General features: G+C 36.0%; 1 protein-coding gene across 1 annotated transcript in view; it reads right to left on the bottom strand.

The window, feature by feature from the left end:
- The window catches only part of MTBP (MDM2 binding protein), a 36,352-nt gene that overhangs the window by 9,352 nt on the left and 403 nt on the right, over positions 1 to 26,597 (bottom strand). Inside the window, exons 2-20 of the mRNA XM_026841517.1 lie at positions 26,068 to 26,148; positions 25,005 to 25,078; positions 24,755 to 24,900; positions 24,209 to 24,267; positions 23,182 to 23,326; positions 21,588 to 21,705; positions 20,882 to 21,016; positions 20,015 to 20,109; positions 19,162 to 19,234; positions 17,488 to 17,605; positions 14,730 to 14,903; positions 13,468 to 13,590; positions 11,977 to 12,141; positions 11,535 to 11,628; positions 10,010 to 10,165; positions 7,880 to 7,975; positions 3,043 to 3,309; positions 1,528 to 1,774; positions 309 to 422 (exon numbers count right to left, since the gene is read on the bottom strand). Coding sequence (XP_026697318.1) covers positions 309 to 422; positions 1,528 to 1,774; positions 3,043 to 3,309; positions 7,880 to 7,975; positions 10,010 to 10,165; positions 11,535 to 11,628; positions 11,977 to 12,141; positions 13,468 to 13,590; positions 14,730 to 14,903; positions 17,488 to 17,605; positions 19,162 to 19,234; positions 20,015 to 20,109; positions 20,882 to 21,016; positions 21,588 to 21,705; positions 23,182 to 23,326; positions 24,209 to 24,267; positions 24,755 to 24,900; positions 25,005 to 25,078; positions 26,068 to 26,148 — 2,480 coding nt within the window. The remainder of the gene's footprint in view (positions 1 to 308; positions 423 to 1,527; positions 1,775 to 3,042; positions 3,310 to 7,879; positions 7,976 to 10,009; positions 10,166 to 11,534; positions 11,629 to 11,976; positions 12,142 to 13,467; positions 13,591 to 14,729; positions 14,904 to 17,487; positions 17,606 to 19,161; positions 19,235 to 20,014; positions 20,110 to 20,881; positions 21,017 to 21,587; positions 21,706 to 23,181; positions 23,327 to 24,208; positions 24,268 to 24,754; positions 24,901 to 25,004; positions 25,079 to 26,067; positions 26,149 to 26,597) is intronic.

Below are 26,597 nucleotides of genomic sequence, written 5' to 3'. Positions count from 1 at the left end.
TAAAGAAGCAATAAGCATGACCTTACCTAACATACCACTGCTTTAACATGTTATCTCACATAAAAGACTACTGCTTTCTAAGGTTTAAAAATCAAACAACCAACCACCAAAATATACTGTAAAACTAGCTTCCGCATTTGACAGCAACTCCAAAGGTTTACCCACACACTCTACACGCTATTAACAGACCACTAGGAAATATTAGCTTAATCAAGTCTGAATATCCCCACAGTTCATCTCACGTGTTAATCAGGAATGGATTCATTTAACTAAGAACAAGCAACTATAAGAGCACGTCTTCTAGTTACCTTTAAGTAGAACTTTGATATCTCAAAAAGACGCTGGCTGCATGAGGCAAAGCACTTGTGATCCTCTGCAATTCCATGTTTTTGAAGAGTCGCAGCAACCACTTCCTTCAGCATCTTGGAAACAATAGAAACACACTCAAAAGTTCATCCCAATTATTGTCATGAAAGATTGTCCAAGGGAAGGAAAACTAAACCAAAAATAGAAACCTCATCTTTTTTGATCTTGCCTCTATCTTTACTCACTTGGCCAAATTTGGGCAGAGTTATTCAACAACCTATTTCCATTTCCTTCATCTCAAAAGTTAACAAAATGCTTATATGTCAAAGCAATGTAAAAGATCAATAAATATTCAAATCGGGCTTGGAAGACAGAAAAAAAAAATGTAAATGGCTTGGGTTTTCTCTTCTCCAAAATACTATACATATATATATAAACTTTTCTTTATATTGATATTCCCTTGTTTGACACATCCATATTAAAAAATAATTAAAAAAAAAAAAATCAGATATTACAATAGACTAGAGAATTTACTCTGACATTCTTTATATCAGAGATGTTTAAACTTTGCTGTAGGTCTGAATGAGTCACACCAATTTATACTTAACTTGGGGTCATCCCAACTTGCCCTTGACAGTACGACATCAACGTTCACGCACTGTCCTCTCTAACATTCTGGGATTCATTTAAAATTAGTGTCACCGAGCCAGAAACAGTTTTGTACTGTATTTTAGAAGTGGCATTCCTAACATATCCAGCTATTAATTAAACATTATTGCACCAAGGTATTTAAATGTTATCTCAGTTAAGGGACTTGGTACAACTATTGGAACAACTTATTCTCAGAATAGTCTGTTCTTCCACAATGGCTTTGACCCAGTACATATTTCCTTGGTGCCTTTAGGTTTTATATTAATTTTCTACATTTCATAACTCATATTTGTTGATATCCATTCCCACCTTTTTTTACTCCTATCTGTTATCTCTCTTAGCCTTAATTCCCTGGGCATGACATATTACTCCTTACATACTTTTTCATTCCTTGCTTCTGCAGCACTCTCTGCAGTGCCTTCAGGATTCACTTACACCAGCGAACAGAATGAAATTTAATAATAACAAAAAGAAATGAAGACAGTTCAGTTAAAAAATTAAAAAATCAAGTTACATGGAAAGAAGTTTAAGCAGATAGTTTGTCACTAAGCAAACAACATAAACTTTTACCCTTGTATGTTTCTGGGATCTTGATTCCTTAGCTGGCTTTGAAGTCTCAGACTCGGTTGCACTTATGCAACTTGCTGAGCCAACCTTAGTGGTAACTTTGTGGGGTTGATCAGGCTGTTTCAATGGCATTGAAGCTAAAGAAACTGATCTTTCAGAGCGCTTCCTCGTCACAGCAACTGTATAGTGACTCCCACTACTTCCGCTTGCCTGAGAGAGGAGGGAATCTGTACTCTCAGATTTGGTTAGCCTGGAAAGGGGAAAAAAAAAGGCAAAAAGAACTTTTAGATTTTGTACTGATGCTTTTGGTGCCTTTGTTTCTGCTACTGTGATTACTGCTAAGAGCATTAAGTACTGTACATTCTTGCAAACAGCATCTGAAAACAGCAGACAGGACTCTTATGTAACATTTTTTGAATTAGAATATTTTACTGATTGATTTAGTCTCTGAATGTAGACCCATTGTTTCTCTGCTTAAAAAAGTCTAGACATAAACGGAAGAAACAAGATAAGGAAGACAAGAAATTCTTTGGAAAAAGGGGTAGTTTTGCATATGAACACTTCATCTACATAGCTAGGAAGAGCACAGTTTGCTGGTCTTCAGTCTCAGGGTAAGACTAAACTTGAAATTATCTAATTTCTTCTGGCCTTACAGGAATGTCACAATTCATCTTTAACTATGGGAAGATGGACATTACAATTCTACTGCAACATGGTAATTCTTGATCCTTCAACTGTAAGAGCATTAGTAATTCTGAAACTCCTATTTATGAAGTGCTAAGTACAACTGCATCTTCTTTTCTAACTATTCAGAAAACTGCAGCAGATATGGATATTCCTAAAATGATACCTCTGTTAAAGGCTTACTGGGATTAGAATGCAAAGGCTATCACACGGAAGGAAGATATCAAACTGTAAGGAAGAAGTATTACAGTAAAAAGTGAACTCAGAAGTAGTGTTACATAGCAGTTATTTTTTATTGATGCAAAGAGTTTGCATCTTCAGAGTGAGGACAAGGTACAAAGGGAAATCTTAAAAACTAGAGTTCCAGAAAAGACTTTAATAAACAAGGCTGACAGTAAGTTTGAATTTTGGTAGGTCATCTTTTACCAGTAGTACTTTGGATTAGGAATTGAATTATTCTGTTTGTACAGTACTTGGCTTTCTACACCTTTAGTTTTTTATTTGTAGTGCAACAGCACTGACAGTTTTGGTCCTAGATCAGGCTATCTGTCATCTTTTCAAAGGCACTTGAGACTTTGCAGGATAAAACCCCAGATCTCTTAAATAAAAGGTGCCCGTGCTGCATGGTTTTGATTAATCTAATGATATCAATGAGAGGTCATACTTGAGGAAAAAAAAAAACCAACAAACAACAAGAACCTACAAGAGAGGATTACACAGCTAGAACATCCGTCTAGATAGCTTCGCTAAAAATACTTTTGAGATTAAAGAAAAGATGCATTTCATAAGAAGCTACTGAAATATTTCATTCTAAAGATTTATTCAGTGCATTACCTTTTCTTGGGATAAAAGCAATCCAAGTCTTTTGATCTGCGTTTTAGCCTTGATGCCTCTGTTTTGAATTCACTTTGTAAAGACTCTCCATCAGGGACACTTCCAGGCTCTGACAAGACTGCAGGAGACGGGAGAGGGCTCAAGACAACTGGTACAGGGCAGCACTCTTTGGTGCAAGTAGTCTGAGTTTCATAGCGGATAAGGCGAGTTTGAAGTTCAGCATATCCCACGTCTCTCTCTAAGGCTCTCCTGTTATCTAGGCAATACCTAAAATTGAAATTGATAAGGAAGTCTCTGCTTTACTACAATCAGAAAAAAATCCAGAACAACTTACGTTTTACTATCATCTAATCTCCAAAACTTTTTTTGTTTGGACTGGTGTATTGTTCTGAAAGATACCTTAAAACAGCCCAGTAAATTTACACATCCCTGATGGATTTAGCTATATTTAAGTCTAACTTCAACAAAGAAACTGAATCATATACTATTTGTAAGTCTTTACCCTGTGATCTTGCAGATAAGATTTCCATGGACATCAGAACAATTTTTTCCTTGAACAGTAAGTGATAGATTAGGACGCAGACAATGGATTGTTTGCTCCTTATAGTTAGCCCTGTATTAAATTTGTATCATCAGTCTATTTTAGATTTTACCATTTTTCATATTCAGTCCACACTTAACAGATGTTACCCCTGTTAACACGCTTACCACTGTGACACTCCAATAAAACAGCGATGAGGAGACCAAATACATGATGAACCCAGCACATCATAACGGATTCAGTATCTTAAGAACTCAGACCTTGCAAGCATCCACCAAAATTTTTCAGACCCAGAAAATATCAGGTTATTATAATTAAAATTATAGACTCTAATATGATAATATAATAATAAAATATGCCTCTGTTTCTTCCTGGAAGAATGTAGCTTTCCTACTCAAAAAAACCCAGCCAACCAACCCAAGATTTCTCCAGTGCCTATGCCATAAGAGAATCACATCAGAAATGCATGAAGAAAACATCCCAAAGTACAATATATGCAATTTCTAAGTTATTAGACTGTTCAGAAATTAATTTCGTTTTGTAATGTGATTTTCATTGTATATGTTTCAGGAATAGTACCTTCTCGATTGGCATACTGTTAAATTTTGAAAAGCTCATGTTATGAACTTTAACGCTATATAATTAAATTATAATATAAACTTTATTTTTGACACATTTTGGAGGTTTGAAGTTCAGATGTCAAAACAGCAATTTCGACAGATCTACGAGCTCAAACTTGGACGTAATGCAGTGCAAGCTGCTTGAAGCATCAATGAGGTATATGGCCAGGGAAGTGTTAATGAACGGACAGTGCGACTTTGGTTCCAAAAATTTCGATGTGGCGATTTCGACCTTGAAGATCAAGAAGGTCGCAAACGTCCTTCTGATATTGACGACAATGAATTTAAGGCTCTGGTGGAAGGAGATACAGGCACAGCTGTTCGAGAACTTGCAAAAGAACTTGGGGTAAGCATATCAACTGTTTCTGAGCATCTGAAGAAGATTGTAAAGTCAAAGAAGCTTGACAAAACGAATTGAATGAGAATCCCAGAAAGAGCCATTTTGAAGTGTCGTTGGCGCTTCTTTTTTGCAACCAGAATGACCCGTTTCTCGACTGTATTGTGATGTGTGATGAGAAATAGATGCTCTACGATAACCGATGATCGGCTCAGTGATTGGACTGCGATGAAGCTCTGCAGCACTTCCCAAATCTGAATCTGCACCTAAAGAAGGTCATGCTGACTGTCTGGTGGTCTGCTGCTGGTTTGATCCATCACAGCTTCCTGAATCCAGGTGAAACGATCACGGCAGCGAAGTACATCCAGCAAATCAATGAAATGCACCAGAAACTTCAACAGCTACACCCAGCTCTGGTCAACAGAAAGGGTCCAACCCTTCTCCACAATAACGTGCGGCCACATGTTGCACTTTTGACGCTGCAACGGTTGAACGAGCTGGGCTACGAAACTGTACCTCATCCACTGTACTCACCAGACCTCTCGCCCATCGACTAGCACTTCCTCAAGCATCTAGACAGCTTCCTGTGTGGGAGATGCTTCAGAAACCAAGGGGAGGCTGAAACTGCCTTCGATGACTTCATCGCCTCCAGAAGTCCAGAATTTTATGCAACCGGAATAAATATGCTTGTTTCTCATTGGCAAAAATGTATTAATTCTAATGGGATTTATTTCAATTAATAAATTTTATTCCGAGCTGAGATGCCACTTCAAACATACAGGTTGAAATTGGCAATTAATTTCTGAACAGCCCGATATGAATGCTTCAGGAATCCCAAAATGCAACACTACTGTCGTAATTTTAGTAAGAATGCCAACCAGGTTTCTGTGAGATTGTATTAACTGAGTGTAACCATGAGGAAGCTAGGGCACGGTTAAGTGTTTTAAATGCTATTTAGTACAGATTCTTTGCTAACTGCATTCTTTGGACATGTAACCTTTAGCTTTGTCTGACATAAGCACTTCTATGTGAGAGATTCACATTTTCTAAATGCTAAAAATACAGAGGTGTCACTGAAGAAGCACAAGCTTCCCAGCCTCCTATCGATTACAAAGAATAAGTGGTTTAATCAACCAAATCAAGAGAAGAAACTGTATTAAATACCATGGAGCTGAAAGAGAACAAGTGAACAGTGCTAATTCAGTGAAACACACTCATGAGATTACAACAATACAAAAATGCATCTTAACTTGTGGAAATGGTTTCCAGGATTCCTTGCAAAAGACCAACTTTTCACTGCCCAATAACAATTACCACTACTGCAGGGAAATCCAATATTATTCCAGCCTTTTCTTAACAAGCATTCTGAACAATGTGAACTATCTCTCAGCCCACCCCTCAAACTATTTAGCAATGTCTCCTACTCTTAGGAACTCTAGACATATTCTTTACTTTTATCGCTTAACACAGAGTCATGTTAAATGGCTAGATCTGATTTTTCTACTTTCTTCAAGGTATTTTCATATTCAGGGAGAAATTCACATTTTTAATAGCAGACCAGTGAATCCATTTCTACAGCTGACTAAGACTTTCCACTAGAAATAAATTCATTATCTGATAAGAGTAAGTTCTGTTAACTTTCAAATTTCAAGGTATTTAATTTTCCTTATTTACATTCTCAGTCCCCTGAGTAATCACATCCCCTACACAGATAAAAATGTTTTTATCTTTAGAAGTTAAATTGCCATTTTACTCACTCTGCTTTAACTGCAATTACTTTCTCTTTGCAACACACAATTCAGGTGTTTGTCACAGGTTCATTACACCAGAAATTTGATTTAATCCTAACTGCTACTCCTGTTTTGTTGACAAGACTTTACATCCAAATATAAATACAGCAGCAATGCAGATAGAAACTGCAATCACAACTGCATGGTACAAAACACATCTGCTCCAAAAGACCATACGATACGATATTCTGGTTGTACAGCTGTAGGTTTCTCCCTTTCACACTAGTTTCTACCACCTTGCTCTACTGCTTCCCTCCCTTATTGCTAGCATATTCTCCTTATAACATTAATATGCCAGAGTCTCCCTCCTCTCCACAACACCCAGGCCTCCCTGTGGTGTCCACCTGTCATATTTCGCTAGGGTAAGAGGTGGCACAAGGTGTGCTGTGCCTAATTTGAATTCCCATGCACGCTCCTGGCTGAGGTCAGGCAGGTCAGCAAGCTACCATATACCAACAGACAACAGCCAAGTGCTTTCTTCCCACACCTGAGAGGACAAATCTACACTTCTCCTATCTACGCAGTTGCCCCTCTGCGCCTTTTGTTATAAACCTAAAAAGGATAAAAGGCTCACGAGTTATCATGAAGAGAACGAATCAGATAGCTGAACAGACAGCATGACTGCTTCACGTCCCAAGAGAATGTGACTGAAATTACCAGATATTAAACGTAGGCTTAACCAAAACTATTTGCGCAGTTGATAGGAAAAAATACCAACAGTATCATTAGTCACATTCTGATAATCTGAAAATGTGATTTCAGGAGGCAGCAGAAATTTGCATGAAGACCGAACTGCCTACGCTCGGTATCCACTACCTTTCTTAATATATACTGCGTTAAGACTAAGAGTCTGTCTACACAGAAGAGTGACACTGAATTATCTACTCTAGCATTTGTGTACATCCTTTTCCTCTTCTCCTCAATGATAATATTTATATTTTTCTAAACAATTTTTATACAGATACATTATATGATATTTGCCCATCTGAAGCTTTGACAAATAACTAACACTGCCTGTCTGAGACTAAATACTGTCCTAACCATACTGATCCTATTGAAGATTCTTACCACTAACACTTGCCTGCTGATGCAGTTTTCAGGTTTCCTGAACATACAGGTAGCTTCAAGCAGATCCCATAAACATCATGACTATTAGTCTGAAAGTGCCTACAATTCAATATCAAAGGAAAAATTATGTATGTTGTTCATTCATGTGCTGCTCCAGAGACTTGATATGTACTAGTGAACCCTCTTCCCCATGACACTTCTAATTCTGAACTAAAATTTTCAGAGACACTGTGAATAGCTACAGCAGCACAACTGAGAAATAAGATTTAAATGGTTTTACACTGCCATCAAGGCAGGAGTGTTGTGATTTAAATCTGTGAACAAAAGAAAGGGAGAGGTGGCATGTACAAAGTTGCTCCAACAAAGGAAAAGGATACATAAAGTTTTCCATCATTAATGATCATGTTACTTGAAACATTTTTAATTATACCTTGACCAGAAGCCGAAAAATAATTTTGAGAAAAGAAGCCAGGAAACTTACTCAAGTCCATGATAATAGCATCCTGCTGCTTTTTCAAAAGGCAAACCTCTGAGTTTCCAAGGAGTAAGCTCTGGTGTCAAAAGGAATGCGTTTTCACTGAAAGGAAAAAAAAATACAGATCTGTTTTGACTAGTTGCAGTCAGGATAAATTATACTTCCAGAAGTCAGAAACAAATGTCTTGACATCGGAAGACCAAAACAGCAAGGCTTGTAGTTAAGCCTCTGGGGTACAGCATCAATGGAAAATTAAATCTTTATTGAAGTCAGAATTTAAATTAAAGTAACTAATACTTACTGGGATATTATTATTACAGAAATTCTTAGACATTTCAACCAGGTTAGCGGTCCCTGCTTCAAATAATTTATCAATAAAACCAGGCAATTATCACCTGATTTCACAATGGGACACCTGAGTAGTAGAATAAACTGAGAGGAATGGGGAAGTGCCCTGCCATTTCTCAATCCACTGCTGTAATAATTGAATTCCTTTCTTTTAGCTTCAAATAGTTGTCTCACCTAACAGTTGCCTTTCCCAGACTTCATAACTAACCACTTGTCTCCTGTGATATCTGAATTCCAGCTAGTAAGTAACTCTATAGAAGTAAATAATAATATATTGGAAAGTATTTTGATGGAATAAGCCATAGCAAGATAGACAGAAAGAGCTTGCTGCCAGATCCTAGCATACCCTGTAAAGTCACATCACATTTATCTCTAAAGAAGGGAAGATATGAAGGCATGATGCAGCAGTATCTGAAACTTACACATTGCTTTACATTTTATTCACATAGACTGTCTCTACACCATTACCACTGGAAAAATTATCAGGGAAAAACATCCCAGAAAGATGGTGATGCTGAATCATAGAATCACAGAATAGTTTGGGTTGGAAGGGACCTTAAAAGACAATCTAGTTCCACCCCCCTGCCTTGGGCAGGGACACCTTCCACTAGCCCAGGTTACTCACAGCCCCGTCCAACCTGGCCTTGAACACTGACAGGGAGGGGGCAGCCACAGCTTCTCTGGGCAACCTGTGCCAGTGCCTCACCACCCTCACAGAAAAAAACTTCTTCCTAGTATCTAATCTAAATCTGCCCTCTTTCAGTTTAAAACCATCACCTCTCATCCTACCACTACACTCCCTGATAAACAGTCCCTTCCCAGCTTTTCTGTAGGCTCCCTTGAAGCACTGGAAGGCCCCTATAAGGTCTCCCCAGAGCCTTCTCTTCTCCAGGCTGAACAACCCCAATTCTCTCAGTCTGTCCTTGTAAGGGAGGTGATCCAGCCCCCAATCATCTTCATGATCCCCTCGAGCAGGTCCATGTCCTTCTTACATTGCGAGCCCCAGAGCCGGACACAGCACTGCAGGTGGAGTCTCAAGAGAGTGGAGTAGAGGGATAGAATCACCTTCCTCGACCTGCTGGCCACACTGCTCTTGATACAGCCCAGGATACCGTTGGCTTTCTGGGCTTTGAACACACATTGCTGGCTCATAATCAATTTTTCATCCATTACTACTCTCATGTCCTTCTCTGCAGGGCTGCTCTCAATCCACTCATCACCCAGCCTGTATTTTGCTTGGGATTGCCCGGACACTTGTGCAGGACCTTGCACTTGGCCTGGTTGAACTCCATGAGGTTTGCACAGCCCCACCTCTCCAGCCTGTCCAAGTCCCTCTGGATGGCACATCCCGCCAGCGTGTTGCTGGCACCACACAGCTTGGCATCATCAGCAAACTTGCTGAGGGTGCACTAAGTCCCACTGTCCATCTCTCCAACAAACATATTAAACAGCACTGGTCCCAGTACTGGAACATGTGGTGGTGTCAGCTTGTAGCATAGCCATGCCAAATGTCTATTGGTAGACTTTTGTGCACCAGGTAATTATTTTGTTATTTGAATGCATAAGAACATTATCACCTCCAGCCATTTCAGATTCTGAAAGAACTAAGTAGCTAGACTGAGGACCTAACAGTTGATTTCACTGGCACACATGTGATGCAAGGATATTCCACATTATAAACTCAAATACAGTTAGATCACTCTGAGACTCTCATTTGGCTGTTATTTACATTCCCCTACATCAGTTCTGAGTATAGTCTTCAGTGGTTTTAATATGCTGGATTCATACCGTTTGGGAATTTGTAGTGGCTGAAGGTCACCAACTGGTAGTCCTTCTGGTGTGAAATATTTCAGTAATTCTTTAGCATCAAGCAAAGTCAATGACTCCCGCTGGCTATCTTTATGCCCCAGCAATTGCTCAGAAGAATGTGCAAACATAGAAACTCTGAAAAACGAAAAAAAAAATACCAATCTAAGATTATTTTTTTTTCTTTTCAATGTAGTAATCTCATTGTATCAAAAAAAAATTTAAAAATCACTCCTAGTCTGGAGCAATTACAAGTATTTCCTAAGTAAAATGAAAAAGGTTTCTCCTTAACATTTAAACAAATGTTCATGATGAAGTATATTTTATACATATTCTCTACCATCCTACTGAAGAAAATAATTCCTTCAAGATTTTAGAGCTTGGTTATGAAATACAACATGGAAAGAATATTATTCACCCCTTTTTTCTATTTATGGACCTGTAGGACCAAAAATTAATTCCCATTAAAAAAAAAAAAAAAAGGGACATAAAATATGCAGGAAAAGAAACATAAAGCCACTACTGCATGCTTTCCACTCTATTTTTTTTTTTAGTAGCCACAACCAAGTATAGCAAAGTTCTCCCTATCCCACTTTTAAGCAACATGCTGTACACTGATTCAGGATAAGTAGAAGATAACCAGTTCAGAATACAATGAAATAAACATTAACTGACCATGAAACAGAAAGGTCCTTCAGAAGCTTTTCAAAAGCTAATTAGAAGGATGAACTTTATCTGTTTGAGAAACAAAAGGCAATAGCAATAATAATACCTATGAGAAAACAGAGATCTAATGTGAGAATTTCTGACACACAGAACTAGTCCATGGCCAGCTATGGTATTTGAAAGACAGAAATGGGATAGAAGTGACTAAGAAAAAGCCAGTTGGACACCTGGCTCTGAAGGTCTGTCAGCAAAAATGTTAAGACCCAGCAAAGATCAGTAAGTCTTATATAAAGTGAGAGCTAAACTGAAATCAATAGGTGGTATTAAGTCATACAAAATTCCACAGCTTTAACTTAAACAACACTGAAGCAAAAACAAAACTAAAATTTCAATCATAAAAATCACTGGAGACCTGATACTAAGTACTGACTATTCAGGAAATATGAGATTATAAACACATTGTACATCCTGACAAAAACTGCTGTACAATCTTTATTATTTATGCCCTGGGGCATGTTGGGGGAAAAGAAAAAGCTTTTTTAAGTTTTTCTGCTATGACTACTATTTTCTAGTAGTGCCATTCTGGCAATTTAGTTTTGGAACCACGCTAATATTAGGTTGCATTTTGTCAATAAAAATAAAAATGATACTACTATAAATACCAAGAAAATACACCGCTGGAAATTGACAGAAACTTAGTTTTAGCTTTAAGCAATGTTTCCTCTGAAAGAGTATCAACATATTTGAAAACAGTTTATAGAATGGCTATCACCATATACATTTCCTCTACAGTGATGTTCTGTGGCCAGTACAAAGAAAATCTCCAGTATGTCACCATTACCTCAGTTTTTGTTTGTTTTTTTCAAAGTTTTCCAAATTCTGAAGAACACATCTTTCCGGCCACTCTAATGGATTTGGTTCCATTAAATCAGATTCTGCAAGAAATATATGGTTAAGAATCTTATTCTTTAAAGAAACATATATACTTTTATAAGCTTTTAATGTAGATATTCCTTTATATATATAATAAAACAGTAATAATAATAAAGAAAATCTACCTGGTGCTATGATCAGAAATGTTTTCTGCATTTTTTTTGTCAAGTAAATGGAAGGAAATAGTTAATGTGATGGTAATTTCAGTTTGAAAAAAAGCTTAGAAAGCTACTTTTCCTTTTATTTTTTCGTCTTTTGGCAAAAGACTCCTTTTACTAAAACATTGACAACAGGTATGAAAATACGTCAAAAGACAGTAATCGGTGTATTTTCTAAATAACAGTACTTACCAGAAGTCACAGTGCATGACCTCGTTTTACTGGTAACCTTCTGTAGAACAGGTTTAGGAAGACTATTGTTGCACAGGTCCAGAAAACATTCCCTTGTAAGTTTTAACAAGTTTTTGAACTCATCAGTAGAAATAACTGGAGGTTGCTTGGTCAATTTCTTTCTTTCTACAAAAGCAGAGAGAAACAAAAACTACTGTACTTGCTAAGGAACAAACAATAACCAGAGCCTCATAAAAAACAACCAAACAATAAAATCCCCACCCCAAAACAATAATACAAGTAAGTTAACTTGACACTTACTGTTGTACCCTTAAGCAAGGCATGGGTGTTTTATTCTATAGGCAAGTGAAAAAACTTAGCAGTGAGAATAGCTGAAATCACATGTGAATCACCTTTTTACAGTCCTTTAATTTCTGTATATGTGTGTTTCTGTGTATATCCAGGTTTGAATCCCCCAGAGACAAACATCTGGACTTGCTGAACCTAAACATGAAAAGCTTCAGTGTGCAGAGTCTCCCACCCACCAATTTTTACTGCTTTTGCATGAGTGTGGTTCCAATATAAGTGACAGTCTGTTCCAGTCTCTCTGGTCAGAATATTAAGGGTCAGGTAATTCTGATAGGATTTAGGATGACCAGCAAATCCCAACTACTGTTAAGTCTTCATCCTAATGGCCGACCCACTCAAACTAAAACACAAGCTCTAAACCAGGCCCAAGCTCAGGGCTAAGGTAGACAGGAATCTGAGAATGACCACAAGTTGACGAGGGAGGAAGACAAGACTATTAGCAGAAATCTTATTTTCCTTAATCTGGTGTTCTGTTAATTATAATACACTGAAATTGTCTTCACAGTATGCCATTTTCAATAATCTAAGCAATCTCACAGAAGCACTTTTTGTTTTAATTGAGTCTCTTTGAGCAATGGATTTAAGACCAAAAAAATCAGGACAAATGTACTTCTCTGCAAAATCATGAAAATCTACAGAGGATGACATTTTAGTTATTATTATGAATGATGTATCATGGTACAGCCAATCTCCAAATGCATACTTCTCCTCTGCTGTTTAAGACTTTTGTAAAAAAGAATAAAATAAAAAAACCCTGAAAACCCCAAAACACAATTCTTTTATTTGTAGAAGGCAGATCCAGCATTAAGGGTTTTGGGGAAAGAAAAATTTTAAAAAAACAGAGCAGAGAAAAGAATACCACAGAATTATTCCAAAATTATGCTCAAACATTCACAGTATTAGTGTAAGAAGCACCTATCAACTTAAAATAAAGTTCAGTGTTCTCTTTTCCTCAGTATTTAAAAGTATCTGATGTACAATCATGGATATATTACAAAAAGGTTTTTTTTTAAAGCTCCACTTTTTTCTTCACAAAGTGATCAGTTCACCTCAGTTTTGTAAGGTGAGCACTCACATGCAGTTTAAAATAAAGACCTTTTAAATACTAGTTTGAGAACTACCGGTGCTCTCCCCATTACTTACTGAGATATTCCTTCAAGGCAAATACTTGGAGACTACACAGTTTCTTTTCTCTCTGTACAATCTCTTCTCCACAAAAACGTGGCAGAGACTTGAGAAAGTCAGCAGTACAAAAGCCTGTACAGACTAGAAAAAATTCATTATTAAGATTCTCTAATAATAAAAAAGGACTTTGGAAACACCATTTCATTACATCTTGAAAGAAGACATAAACACAGCAGACATACAAATTTCATATCCAAATGAAACAACCAGACTTTAAAATATGGATGATCCTTTAAAAAAAAAAAAAAAAGGAGGAAAGGAAATTAATTACAATTGAACAACAGGGGGATAACTTGGAATAGATGCCTGACTAGTATTTTTTAATTTCTGTACAAAACAAATGTAATGACAACACAATTAACATGACTGACAATTAAAGAAGGTAAAAAGATCCCAAGTTTGATACCAGGAAAGAAAAGTTTTCTCCCAACATTTGGTCAAGGACTTTCAGTCTTCTGACACCATACTAATGGGATTTTAATTAGGACAAATGGTAAGCAGTCAGTCATATCACATACAGATTTATTTTGATAATAAGCAGATAAGATGCAGGTCACTCTGCTCTTTTTCTTGTTACTGAGAGCAGATACACTAATTAGCAGTTATCTAGTACGTGTAATTGTAACAGGACAACTACTCTAAGACAAATGTCTACATGCTCTTACCTAGTGGAGCTGCTATGATATGAGTGCTAGCTCATATCTTAACCACTCTGCAGTAATACGGATATCTGCAGAGTAACTGAAGACATGATCATGAAATACAACTTGCCTGCCAGTCTTGTAGTTTTTATTTTAAATCATCAGTGAAACAGGCTTGTCAGCAGGTAGTTGTCTAGATTTTAGGCACAGGTTGGATTTATACCAACAATATATACTTTTTAAACTTCAAGTTTTTGCTAAATTGATTTGCATTAATATTATCTGGATGTCCCTCTACATTAAAATGTTTACAACTGATCAGAGTTATGAGAAATGACTGACTACAAATTTACATAGTTGATTTAAAAAATACAGTAGTAGCAAACTGTGTGAATAAATAAGCTATTATATTTTTTATCAGTTTGAAAATATATTGCTGAAAGAATAGAAATATTCATCAAAATGCAATATTCCTCCCGTTTTCTTCCTTTTAACTGGAACGAATAAAAGAAACATAGAAATGTCTATAGCATTTGCCTGCATTCAGATACTCTTAAAAAAAAAGGTAACAATTCTTACATGACTCTGTTTCTTCTGCTTTTGTCTTTAGCTTTCCATTTACTGCAGCAAAAGTGGCCGTACCATTGATCTGGCTAGCTGAATGAATTAAGGTTGCTTTACATCCTCCAGAGCCATTGCCTTGTAGCAAGAAATAATATCGGCAAGATTCTCCTTTTAGTTCAATTTCTGGAACTTAAAAAACATCAGGACATGACTGTGAAACATCCTCAGGAAAATAGCTTTAAAACAAGCTGTAATCCACCATCATAATTCTTTCACTTGCTCTCTTCTGTTCTGTGAGAAATCCTATGAACACCTTTTTTAGGAGGCACACTAACTACATCTGATAAGTATCCCTTAAAAAGCTACAAACTGAAGAGCATGCAAAATAAATGATGTACAGCAGCTGAGCTGGACCATTCTGCTAGCTTTAAGATAGCATGTTACCAGCACCAAACTCCTGTGACTGTAGCAAGGGCCAGCTTTCTAATGCAGACTACAAAGTACATCTTGCAATTCTAACCATTAACCAAGAGAAAATCTTTAATCAGTTTTAGGAAAAGACAAGCCTTTAACTGGCAAAGTTACATTTCTACCATGAAACCATAAAGAGTTAAGCAAACAGTGTGCTACATATGTAACAATTAGAGAAGGGTCTGTTCTGCTAGGTAAAACCAGGCTCTTTTGCATATGTGGATTCAAATAAGGGTAAAAGTGTTCACTGGAAGAACATGCATCTGTAGAAGAAAGAGGAAATACTGTACGTGCTCTCCCAGGGAAGCTGCATTATTCATTAATAAGTTTCGCTCACTGCTTTACACTTGTGCATAGCCTCAGCGAGATAAACACATTCTATTTTTAATCATAGGCATATAGTATGCAGTCTGGAAAATAAACTAATGTAGGACTTGATAAAATATTGAAAGGATGGGTTTGCTAGTGTTTTACACAAAAAAAGATTTTATAGCACCTTGGTAGATGGAGAAATTAAGAGAATGAATACTTCTTGATGTACTAAGTTTTAAAGGTCAAATCACTTAATTTCATAGGATATTTGCAGTACTGGCTCAAGAAATAACTCAAGAAGAGCTTGATGGGTTTTAGTATTATAAGTTTTTGTTAGTAACAAATATAAAGTATTCCAATGTTTCTTGAAAAGTTTATGTTGGAGGGGGAAGGGAAGAGAGGGGAAATCCCACTACCTCAATATATAAATCCAGATAAAGAAGAAAATAAAAAAGATTCCAGACACATTTTCATTCTTGTCCTGTTCCCCATTCCCCTAGTCATTTGAAACAGTTTCCTTTTTCAGTTTATCTTAGCATCTCAAACCCTCATGGGAAAGCTTTTATTTCTCATTTTAATCTTAATTGGTATTTGAGAACTACCAATTCAAAAAATTACACCTTCCCACAGATCAAAGAGATTAAGGATTTGCAAATACTTAATATAGTCAGATTAGTGGTAGCCACTAAAATAAAAAGTTTTCAACTAAAGGAGCAAATATGTTTAAATGGCCATATTTCTTCTCCTAAATTTTTCTTGAGGCCTAATAAGAACAGTGTATACCGTTCACACTACAGTTAATACTTCTACAAAAGACATTGAATCTTGCAGCACAGGACAAGAATCTTGCACACATTTGACTCCATCAGTACTACCTCTCCAGTACAGTATAAATGCTGCTGCTGTGATCAGCTCTATAATCATACCCTCTGCTCTACCACCTCCAAACATGCAGAGATCATTTTAAATCTATATACTAGAAGCACCCACCCCACAGAATCAATCTTCTTGCCCTATTACATAGCTCTTCCTAATTCCTCTGAGTTTTTTGCCTATCCAAAAACCAGAATATCAGTCTGTCAGCCATCCTCAGCTGCATACTTGTTTACAGATGCTATCTTCAGTTGGTAACAGAAGAAGTCACTGTTCCTTTCAATCTGCATGAATTATATATTAGACCACTGTATAAACAACAAAATCACATAAGGCAGAATCCTACATCTTATCCTGTCCTAGATAAGTACTTTAAGCACACCCAGCTCCTTCTAGCCTGGTGTTTTCCAGTCCCTACAAACCTCACAGTCACTACAGTCCCTCCACTTGCAGGGCATATATACAGGCTGACTGAGAAACTCCAGCCAGTCTTAATCTGCACTGATTCTGTTCTCTCACTTTCTGAATCAAATTTCTAAGCACTAGTACACTGCTGCCATCAGTATAGCCCCATAAAGTGGAAGGAGAACATTCTCAATCACTAGAGTTAAGCACATTGGTTCTCAGGTGAATGGCGGCATCCAGCATTTCCTGATGGTCTGTATTTTCCTGGAAAGAGGTTGAAATTGAATGCAAGCGCACTGGAAGAACCTCTGGAACTTCTTAAGTAAGAAGGGAAGCACTGAAGTGAAGCATGTTGGATTTCCATCTGCAGAAGCAAATCTCTTTGCCCCTGGATTGTACAATCACTTTAGAAAGGTATGTGGAAGCTGGATCTTAACTGACAAATAGGACACAGAACTGTTTTAAAGAAGATGCATTGTTTCCCTAAAGCTTGTCATGATGTTATTATCAATTTTCCTCTACAATGATTCTGTGTATCTGAACTCACATTCATTAAAACCTTTTGTGTCAATGAAAATTACAATCACTGACTTAATTTCACTGAAAGAAAAAAGGGCATCCCAAACATATAGTAAAAACCCACCATATACATATATACAAACACACACAATCACAACAAAAATATACCTGTAGTCATCTTCCTTCTACCTACCAGTAATGACCTTGGGCTTCCTAGCCATATATTCTTTCCATTTCTTGGTACTCAGCTGGGCAGGGGATGGGATCACTACACTGCTTATATTACATGGCAATGTAAATAAAGCTCCCACCTAAATAATGAGAGCAAATACAATACATGCAATATTACTGAAACCTGTTTTACATTTCATTCTTGAGCTACTGATTTGGCATTATTTTAAATGTACTTCAATTGAAGAAAAACATCTTTACTTAACACTTCTCTCATTCACATCAGTTGAGACACAGAACTATAAAATTTTTTTTGCTCCAGTTGAGAGATCATTGCTGAATTTCTATTTCATACATAAAAGGGTATTTGTTACCTATTACAAGTCTTTCAATAATCTGGCTAAAAACCCTTCTGTAAAGTAGTATGCAGAATGAAAAGAGAATTCAAAGATATAGTTGGCATCAGCAACTCTGCATTCCTTTGAAAAACAAGCAATTTTTTTTCTTCCTACATATCATCCTTTTCAATTAATTAGGCACTGGACTATGTTTATGTCTGCACATAAATTTCAGGTCCATAAGCACTAGTAGAAAAAAAAGCGTAAGTATTTGAACATTCAAGCAATAAGATGATGCTTTTAGAGCTATTAGAAAAGCCTACAAATGTGTAATATTTCCAGGAGTAGAATGAAAAAAAAAAATCCCTATGAGAAATTGTTACCTTTGAAAACATATTCAGTTCACCATATGCAGACTCTAAAAAGTAGCCTGAGAATATGTTTTAACTGTTTTGGCTTTTTCTAAAAAAGAACTAGTAAAAATGCAAGCTATTAGATTGTAAAAGATTTTTGACCAAATGTCCAGTATCCTCATGTAAAATGAAAATTACCTGGGATATTTACCAATATAAAAACTATTCCAAAAGATATTTTTTGTACAGTATTAGAAAAAGGACTTCTTTTTTTTCTGGCTAAGCATAATGGAGAATGGAATGGCAGGGCAGGAAAAACGTTACTAAAAAAACTAAACAACAAGCTGAAGATAAAACATACAGCCTGATGATGGAATACCACCTCCACAGTAAATAAAGAATATAAGTTATTCATTAGAACTGTATCAGTACTTTCTGCAAGCTCTGTTTTGATTAGTGTATATAAAATAAATCTATGCCAAAACCAACTTTCCTAAACAAGCATACATCACCTTAAACATTCAGGAAAAACATCTTCAAACTAATACTGTGGGTATGAATACTCATCCTATCATTCCAAGGAAAAAAGAAAAAAAAGCGCTTGTAAATGTTTCAAGAACTCTTTTTATCCAAAATCAGAAAGGAAAACCAGAATGTGCACATGCAAAATAAAAAAGCTTATTACTTCAGACTAGCTGCATGCATCTGCCTTCTGCTAAAAAAAATAGTTGCATTATGTTAGCACAGAAATTTTCTGTCAGGATAGGATTACAATTACAAAATGTTTTAGGAGATCGAAACTTAACTAAGGTAGAGAGAAAAGCATTCAGCAGGCTTACAAATTGTCAGGACCTGTATAGCAAACACCTTTAAAAGACAAATTTGCTTTAGAACTAAATATTGAAGGAGCTTCCACAGAGACTAGGTTTAAAAATACTATTCTATCTTTTATTAGCAATATGCATTTCTTCATTTTTCTGCTATACCGAAATAAAAAGTTTTTACCTTCCCAGGGAGAGAAGAAATTTGGTCCAAAAGCAGTGTAGATGCCTCCTTGACACTCTTTCTTGCCAGGCTCCTGAACAGAACAGTTTAAGGAACCTCATCTTCACAAAGCACTATACACATCTCTAACTTACAAATCACGTTACAAACATATTTCAAATATGGACTGCAAGTGTCTAATATTTGATAATCCACTACCACAAAATATACGAAACTCACCTTTCCAGGCAAAATGGTACGCTTCGAAATGTTATATGGCAAACTACACCACTGACATCTTTAATATAGGTAGGCATAAACAGATATTTTTATATTCAAAATCCTGACAGTCTTATACAGCCTAAGCTACTACTGTTACACCAAGACTAGTACCAAAAAGTACATAAATTTAAAACAAAGAGGAATACACCTTGAGATCTCTGCAGCATACACAACTCAAGAGAAAACTCCGCTGCTGTACCTTACTGCAGATTTTGCACCTACACAATAAAAACATGATTTGTGGAAAAATGTTTCTGTATCACGAAGCACACTATATACATTAATGAGTAAGTCTTGGATTTATTTAAGCTTACACAGCAGTAAATATTTCTCTCTTTTTTCCTCAAAGCATACGCATCAACAGACAAAGTATACGTGCAATAATATAAAAAATAACTGGTTATTGTTAGTGTAATTTAATTTTCAGCATCAAAAAATCCAGATATGAAGAATTACTATGGCAGGCTAGAATGGAATGAACCCTTGTCAACTCTCATGGGTTGCTTGCATCATGATTGTTTTCTTTATGCTGTAGACCACTATCAGTAGTAGATATCAGATTTCCCATTATCAGATCCTTAAAAAAGGATACAGCTCAAATTCCAGATCCGATACAAAAAAGGAAGGTAGATCAGAGAGCACCACCATCTGTAAAAATTCTAGCGCAGGACCATAGTAATGAAAAACCTGAAAAGAGATCAAATCAAAAAATCTGTAACACTATATATGTATGTTATCTCAGTAGAACTTCCTCAAATGTTTTGCTAGAGTCATTTGTCTTACAAGTGCAAGAAAAAGAGGTATAGAGGAATACAAAAATATTTCACAATACCATATTAAACATAATTATATAAAAAAAACAGGAAGATATTAAATTGTGTTTAATAAAACTTAATTTCTAGAATGTCCACCATGTGCATCAAATGAGTTGTAACTCTTATCTAAATTCAAGGAACAGACAAATTCAATCCAAAATGTACATATTTTAACAAAGAGAATAATAATCTCTTAACTGATAGCAGTTTTCATAAACATTCATTTTTGTTTTCATCAATAAATATGATTCTGTTTATCTACTTTCAGTGCAAAACATGAAAAAGCAACAGCAATTAAGAAAAAATACCAACCAAACAACAAACTTTTAAAATGAAGTAGACAAGGTTAGATAATCACAGATATCATTAATAAATTACATATTTTTAATATTATTTTGAACGAAGTCTGAATTTCTACTTGAAAAAAATTTTGGTATTGCATTGCAAAGAACAAATGGATGAAATTTTAAAGACCTGTTATGAGAACACACATGAACAAAAGAAGTATTCTTCAATCTTATGTAATCATTACTTTTATGTTTAATTTTCAATTCTGACCAAGGTTTCCCCAATTACTAATTTTCTCAGCAAAGTAAAAGAGATGAATTCTGGTGGCTCAAAGAAAGATCAAGAATAATACCTGCCTCTGGCAAAGCATCGGTATTCTTCAGTTGTTGTTCTTTTTTAACAGTGAAGAAAGAACTTAAAGGTGAAGTGCTGAATGTCTTTGCTGAAGTGCTCTTCATACAAAATTCTGGAAACCTAACTTCTGATCCAAACTGGAAAAAAAACCAATAATAAATGTGTCAAAAGAGAGATAATTATTTCTCTTCAGCCAGTTACATGTATAACTACTTTAAACAATTAGGATTATATTTGTTTGCAGCAGATCTGTGAAATTAGGTAAAAACATTAGACTTAGATAATCATCTACTGGAGGCAAAACCTTAATACTGAAAATGTAAACAATGTATTCCACAATCACAAAGCTATCAGTCTTTGCAGAAACATTAGAGATGTCTGCAACACTGATTTAAGAGTTACCTGATAATGATTTGTGATAGATACAGAACAATCTAATTTTGAACAAGCAGTTCTAATGCTAATATTTCAGAGGAGAGCATCTGGATTTCTGAAATTTAAATCTCAATGCCTTGATCTCATTTATCCTTTCATCATGCTGAAAAACAAGTTGTTCCCCCACCCACCCAGATACACTGCACATTACCTCTTTGAATTACACTGTCAAAACTAAATCTGGCTTAAAGCATAAGATGTACTGTACATTGAATGCTTTAAATGATGTTCACAGATGCTTTTAAAAAATAAGCATAGCTTAAGTTATTTTACCTTTCTTTCCCATATCTGAATCTTTCCTCTCCAGAGTTCTTTTATATCAATAATATTCATTACATTATCTGAAGATACAAAGTCTGCTGATAGATAGTCTGCAATCTTTTGCCAGCTACTGTAAAAATAAGGAAGAATTAGTCTTACTGAATTTAGGATTACAAATTAACATGCAGTGCAATTTGACTGAATTTACCTATTACCTCTTAGCACTGAATAGTCTGGTGTATGTTAAGACAGGCATATATAGCTTTATATTCCAAAGGAAAGAATTGTTCATTCTATAAAAGAAGCTGTTCATATGCTCCATGAATGTGAGAGCAAAGAACTTTGTCAGACTTCAAATAAGACTGGCAATGGCAAGCTGCAGGCATACCATAGTAAGGTTAGGTGCTAGAAGCTGAAGCAAAATCAGGTAGCCATCACTGGGGCTATGAATAGACCATCTAGATGTTTTGTAGTTAGCCTTGTAAGTAAAGTTACACCTGCAGCACAACTATTGCCCAAATTCAACAACAGAGAGAAAGAACAGCCAGCATCTGTGGGTCCTACTTGCAGTTTCTCTTCTAAGAGAAATCAGCACCATCAACGGAACAGGAAGAGCGATAGAACTTTCATCAGAGGAACTGTGTGACCAAATGGCCTCATTTTACATAAAAGACGCCAAAAGATTTATTCAGTCAAAAATTGGGTGCACAGGAAGATATCACTGAGCACTGAGATCATGGAAGCCACTGCAATAAGTTTATCTTGCTCCATATACCTTCGGAAGTACTATATAGTAGGTATACTTCTTATTCTATCCAAGGACTGAGCATTCAAATTTTTAACTTTAAACAGTTTTATTAACTTAGGGTTAAGCTTAACCACATGTTCTACGAAGCAAATTTGAATCTTTTGGGTGTGGATGGGAGGGGAAGTGGAGGAGACCTTGCCAAGTATATTCAATATCCACATAATAATTTACAGCATGGGAAAAAAGACACCAACAAACTAGTGTGGTTTATATTGAGACATATCATGGACTACTTATGTCAATTATAGGAGGATGGTAAGGAAATTACTGGACTTAATTTCAAAATGAATTAATAGTTTCAGTGTTAAGACTCCTCAGCAGCATACAGAAAGTAATAGAGCATTTATACTCCATTTTCAAAAGGGATAAATCAGACACTTTTTTTCTCCCTGAAATGTAATACCAGACATAATATAAAATTTAAAGTAAAAGCAGCAGAGTTATGCATTCATCATACAAAAAGGGGAAAACTACAATCAATACAAGTTATTACGTAGCATAGTAAAACTTCAAAACATTGTATGTACACCGAAGCCACTAGTGATGGAATGAGAAAATATTTTAATTCTGCTCTCATAGAAACAGGAACTTGTTTTTTTGCCTGTCTGTCTGGTTAGAGCATGTATTTACAACAAATTAGCATGAATAATTCCTCCCCTCAAACAATAATAGAAGACAAATCTATGTATTTTCAAAGTATATATGTAAAGTACTCAGGACACTTTTTATTTTAAACCACTGACAGACAAACACAAAACAAGAGCAACCTTCTTTATAGACCTAAAATAAACGCCGTACCCTTTAGAGTCATTTGCTGCAATAGTGATTTGTGCAGAGTGCCATTCTCTCAGGTGCTTCAGGGCACCAATAGCAGGTAAGCAGTCTTTTAGCTTGGGTCCATCTTGTTCAACAGCCTGCAGTATTACATCAACAATTGCTCTGCCTATAAAAATAGTTAATATATGACTCAAAGTACAATTATTCAGTAAATGATTACATCATTTAGAGGTAGAAAAGTACCGATTATCACTGACTGCACTAAAATGGGCTTAAAGATCAACTTCAAGTAACTTCAGGAAGATTTAAACCACTTTTCATGCACTTTAGCTCATCTCTCGCTGCTCCTCTTAAGATTAACATGAAGTGTTTTGCTGTTGAGTTATAGCTGTCCTATACTTTTCTCTCTCACTCAGCACTGTATTTGACAGATAGAGTTGTCTCCAGCACAACTATGCTATGCCATTTTCCTCCTTTTAACACGCTAGTTCTCATTCTTTCTGCATTCAGTTTCTCTGCTATCCCAAATCAACATTATGTAACTGCAACATTATGTAACCCTAACATGCAAGGTGATACGAGTCTACAGTTCACAAAATATTAATCCAATAATTTTGATCTATATTCCTTCACAGCTTCTTGGCTCCCATCCACCAGCAAACAGCTGGCAAATCAGATGTAAACCCCATGTCAACACCTTTCATTCTTTCATAAACTTCCTGTAGTTGCATGTTGAGTTTCGTATTGCTTACTGTCTATTACTACTTTGGTGCCATTTCAGATGGAAAAATTAATTATATAACTACCTTAAACTCTACTGAAATACAGCCTTCCAAACAAACAAGCAGTGAGCTTCGATAAGCTGATTTGCAATGCTATTCATGCTCAAGATCCTTAAACTACTTGCAAGGGCTGCATACAAGTTATTTCAGCTAACAAAGTCACATCCCTGAATTTTTCCATTTGACTATGATTTTACCAGCTGACTTTTTAGAGTAATAACTAACAATATAAACTCAAATGAGATTGCTTTTTTAAGAGAGATTACCTGGGGCAGGCAGTTTATCAGCTAACTGATGCAGACTTTCTGCAGCTTCATCAAAGATACTGAAAATGAAGAGCAACATGGTTGGAAACAAATTATAAACAAAGTAATTTAGAAACAAAAAGTTATAATTAACGAATACTGCCTCATGTAAGTATCTTATATCTTTAAAATTCTGTACAAACATAACTAGGCAATGAGATATATTTATCTACCCTTTTACTGAGGCAGAAGTAGGCTAAGCAACTTCAAAACAATCTGCAGTAAAACTGTAACTAGGATTCAAGACGGATTAGCAAGAAACTTCTTTTTATATGTATATAACTGTCAGCTATTAGGAAATTGTTCAGTTATTCTGTAAAAACCATCTGTAGCTAAAAGAATGAAAGCACTACTGAATTAAACAGAATTATTTTCAGTAGTAGCAGGCGCTTGTTCATAGTTAACTGTTGCTTTGGTAATAACTTGTTAAAATTCCTTGATTCCCTTGGGTTATTATTGTAAAATGCCAGATCACTGTACTTTCAATAAAAATAGTAATATGTATACTCAGTCATAGACAGTGAGTCTCTGCTGTTATTATCATCTTCCTCAAAATTTTGTATGGTTCCCAGGCATTCGTCAGTACTTGTTTGGAGAGAGTCTTCATTTTTCTGTGTGTCAAAATTTATTTCCTCCCAGTCAGAACTGCAGAACTAATCAAACAAAAAGAATTAATTAAGCAAAAATAATTTTGAATATCAGAGTTGTAACTTGTAATAGAGACAGGAATTTATATTCAGAAAAAAAAAAGTCTTACCTGATAGTAACCACATATAACATGACTCGCAAAATACCATTTCTTTACACCTGTAATACCAGCCACTGAACATGCTGCAAAGAGATAAACCAATTATTTAAAATAATCCACTACAATCTATTCTTCCTATTATAATGAACATCTCTGTTAAAAAACTCTTCATGAGTCATTTAACGTGCCACAAGACTTGAGTTCTGTTTTCCTTTGGCATCATAATTAAGTTCTAAATGTATTAAGGTGTAGGTAAGTGTCTTGGCAAGGATCTGTTACTGATCCTCTAACTTAATTATTAAGAAAATCTTTGATCTCCATTCTGGGCAATATTGCTCTCCATTTGCAGAAGTTGTATCATACCTGGACTAAATCACAACTTCTATAAATATGGTTTACGTAGTTCACAAAATGAGATGCTCTCTCAACATTTCTATACAATAAAAAGCACAGGTGTCAAAAACAGCATAACATTCCCAACTTCATGAGTTTTAACAGCTCATAGCTGTTTCAACAGCTGTGACAAGATAAGCCTGAATAGCTCAACACCAGATATTCAAACCAATTAAAGGGCTAAGAAAGAATTTTTTTAACAAAAAACCCCTCAACACCCAACCCTAAAAGAACTAAAGCAGATATTCAGAAACCCATTTTAAAATGATGAAATTATATAAATATTAATGGTTAGGGTTCTGAATTGACACCCAAAAGATAAATATTGCTGCTACTGAAAAAATTAGAAGATACACAGGAATAACAAAAATATCAAACTGCCCACTGACATGAGAAACAAACCCCTTCCTACTCATCCTTGCTACACTGGATTGAAATTCGTCAATCTTTTAACACCCTTCACTTCTATTTCTTGTGTCCAATCTATCTAATCATCTCCTAACATCTCAGCTGCTCAAATGACATAAATTCTCCACAGAAACAGTAGCAGCAGGAGTTACATCTGCAGATTTACACACACCGCCAAAACTGGCTTTCCTTAAGTTTCTGACTTGTTTCACTTAGATCATAAAATCTGCCTAAGCCAATTCCTTGATAAAATTTACCTTACTGTATTTACCTGGGAACGTGTTCACATCTGCATTTATGGATGAGTTACAGCTTTCTTTAAGGTACTGATAAACAGCTGAAGCAGTTCCAGCTGGGGAAAAAAAAAAAAAAAAAAGGAAAAAGAAAAAAGTTTTTCTTAAAAACTACTTAATTACAGCAGTATTGCTTTCTTGCAAATACAGCATAAAGTTCAGTTTAATATTAGGTGTTTAGTCTTAAAGGAAAAAAAAAATCAACCTGTGAACTTCAGATTTACAGGAGTTTAAAAGGACAAATCTTGTAAATTCTCATTGAAGCATCGCACATCTCAGGGACGCTTTACCGAGTTACATAGCAGTGTCGCGATAAAACAGAAAAGCCTGTAAATTCCTGAAGATTTAAGTCATTAAAGACTCAGTCTGAAACCCCCCCCGGTGGATTTAACGAGGTAGGGATCTAGAAAAGCCCGGGCGAGCGCAGACCGCAGACCCGCGAGCACAAGGAAAAGCCCTCATGAGGGCAGCTCGGGCGGGCCGGGCGGCTCCGCGCGGCCTCCAGCCC

This window comes from Athene cunicularia, assembly GCF_003259725.1.
Source record: "Athene cunicularia isolate RWA chromosome 2 unlocalized genomic scaffold, athCun1 chr2_part1, whole genome shotgun sequence".
Lineage (NCBI taxonomy): Eukaryota > Metazoa > Chordata > Aves > Strigiformes > Strigidae > Athene > Athene cunicularia.
This window is presented reverse-complemented; position numbering and strand designations above follow the sequence as displayed.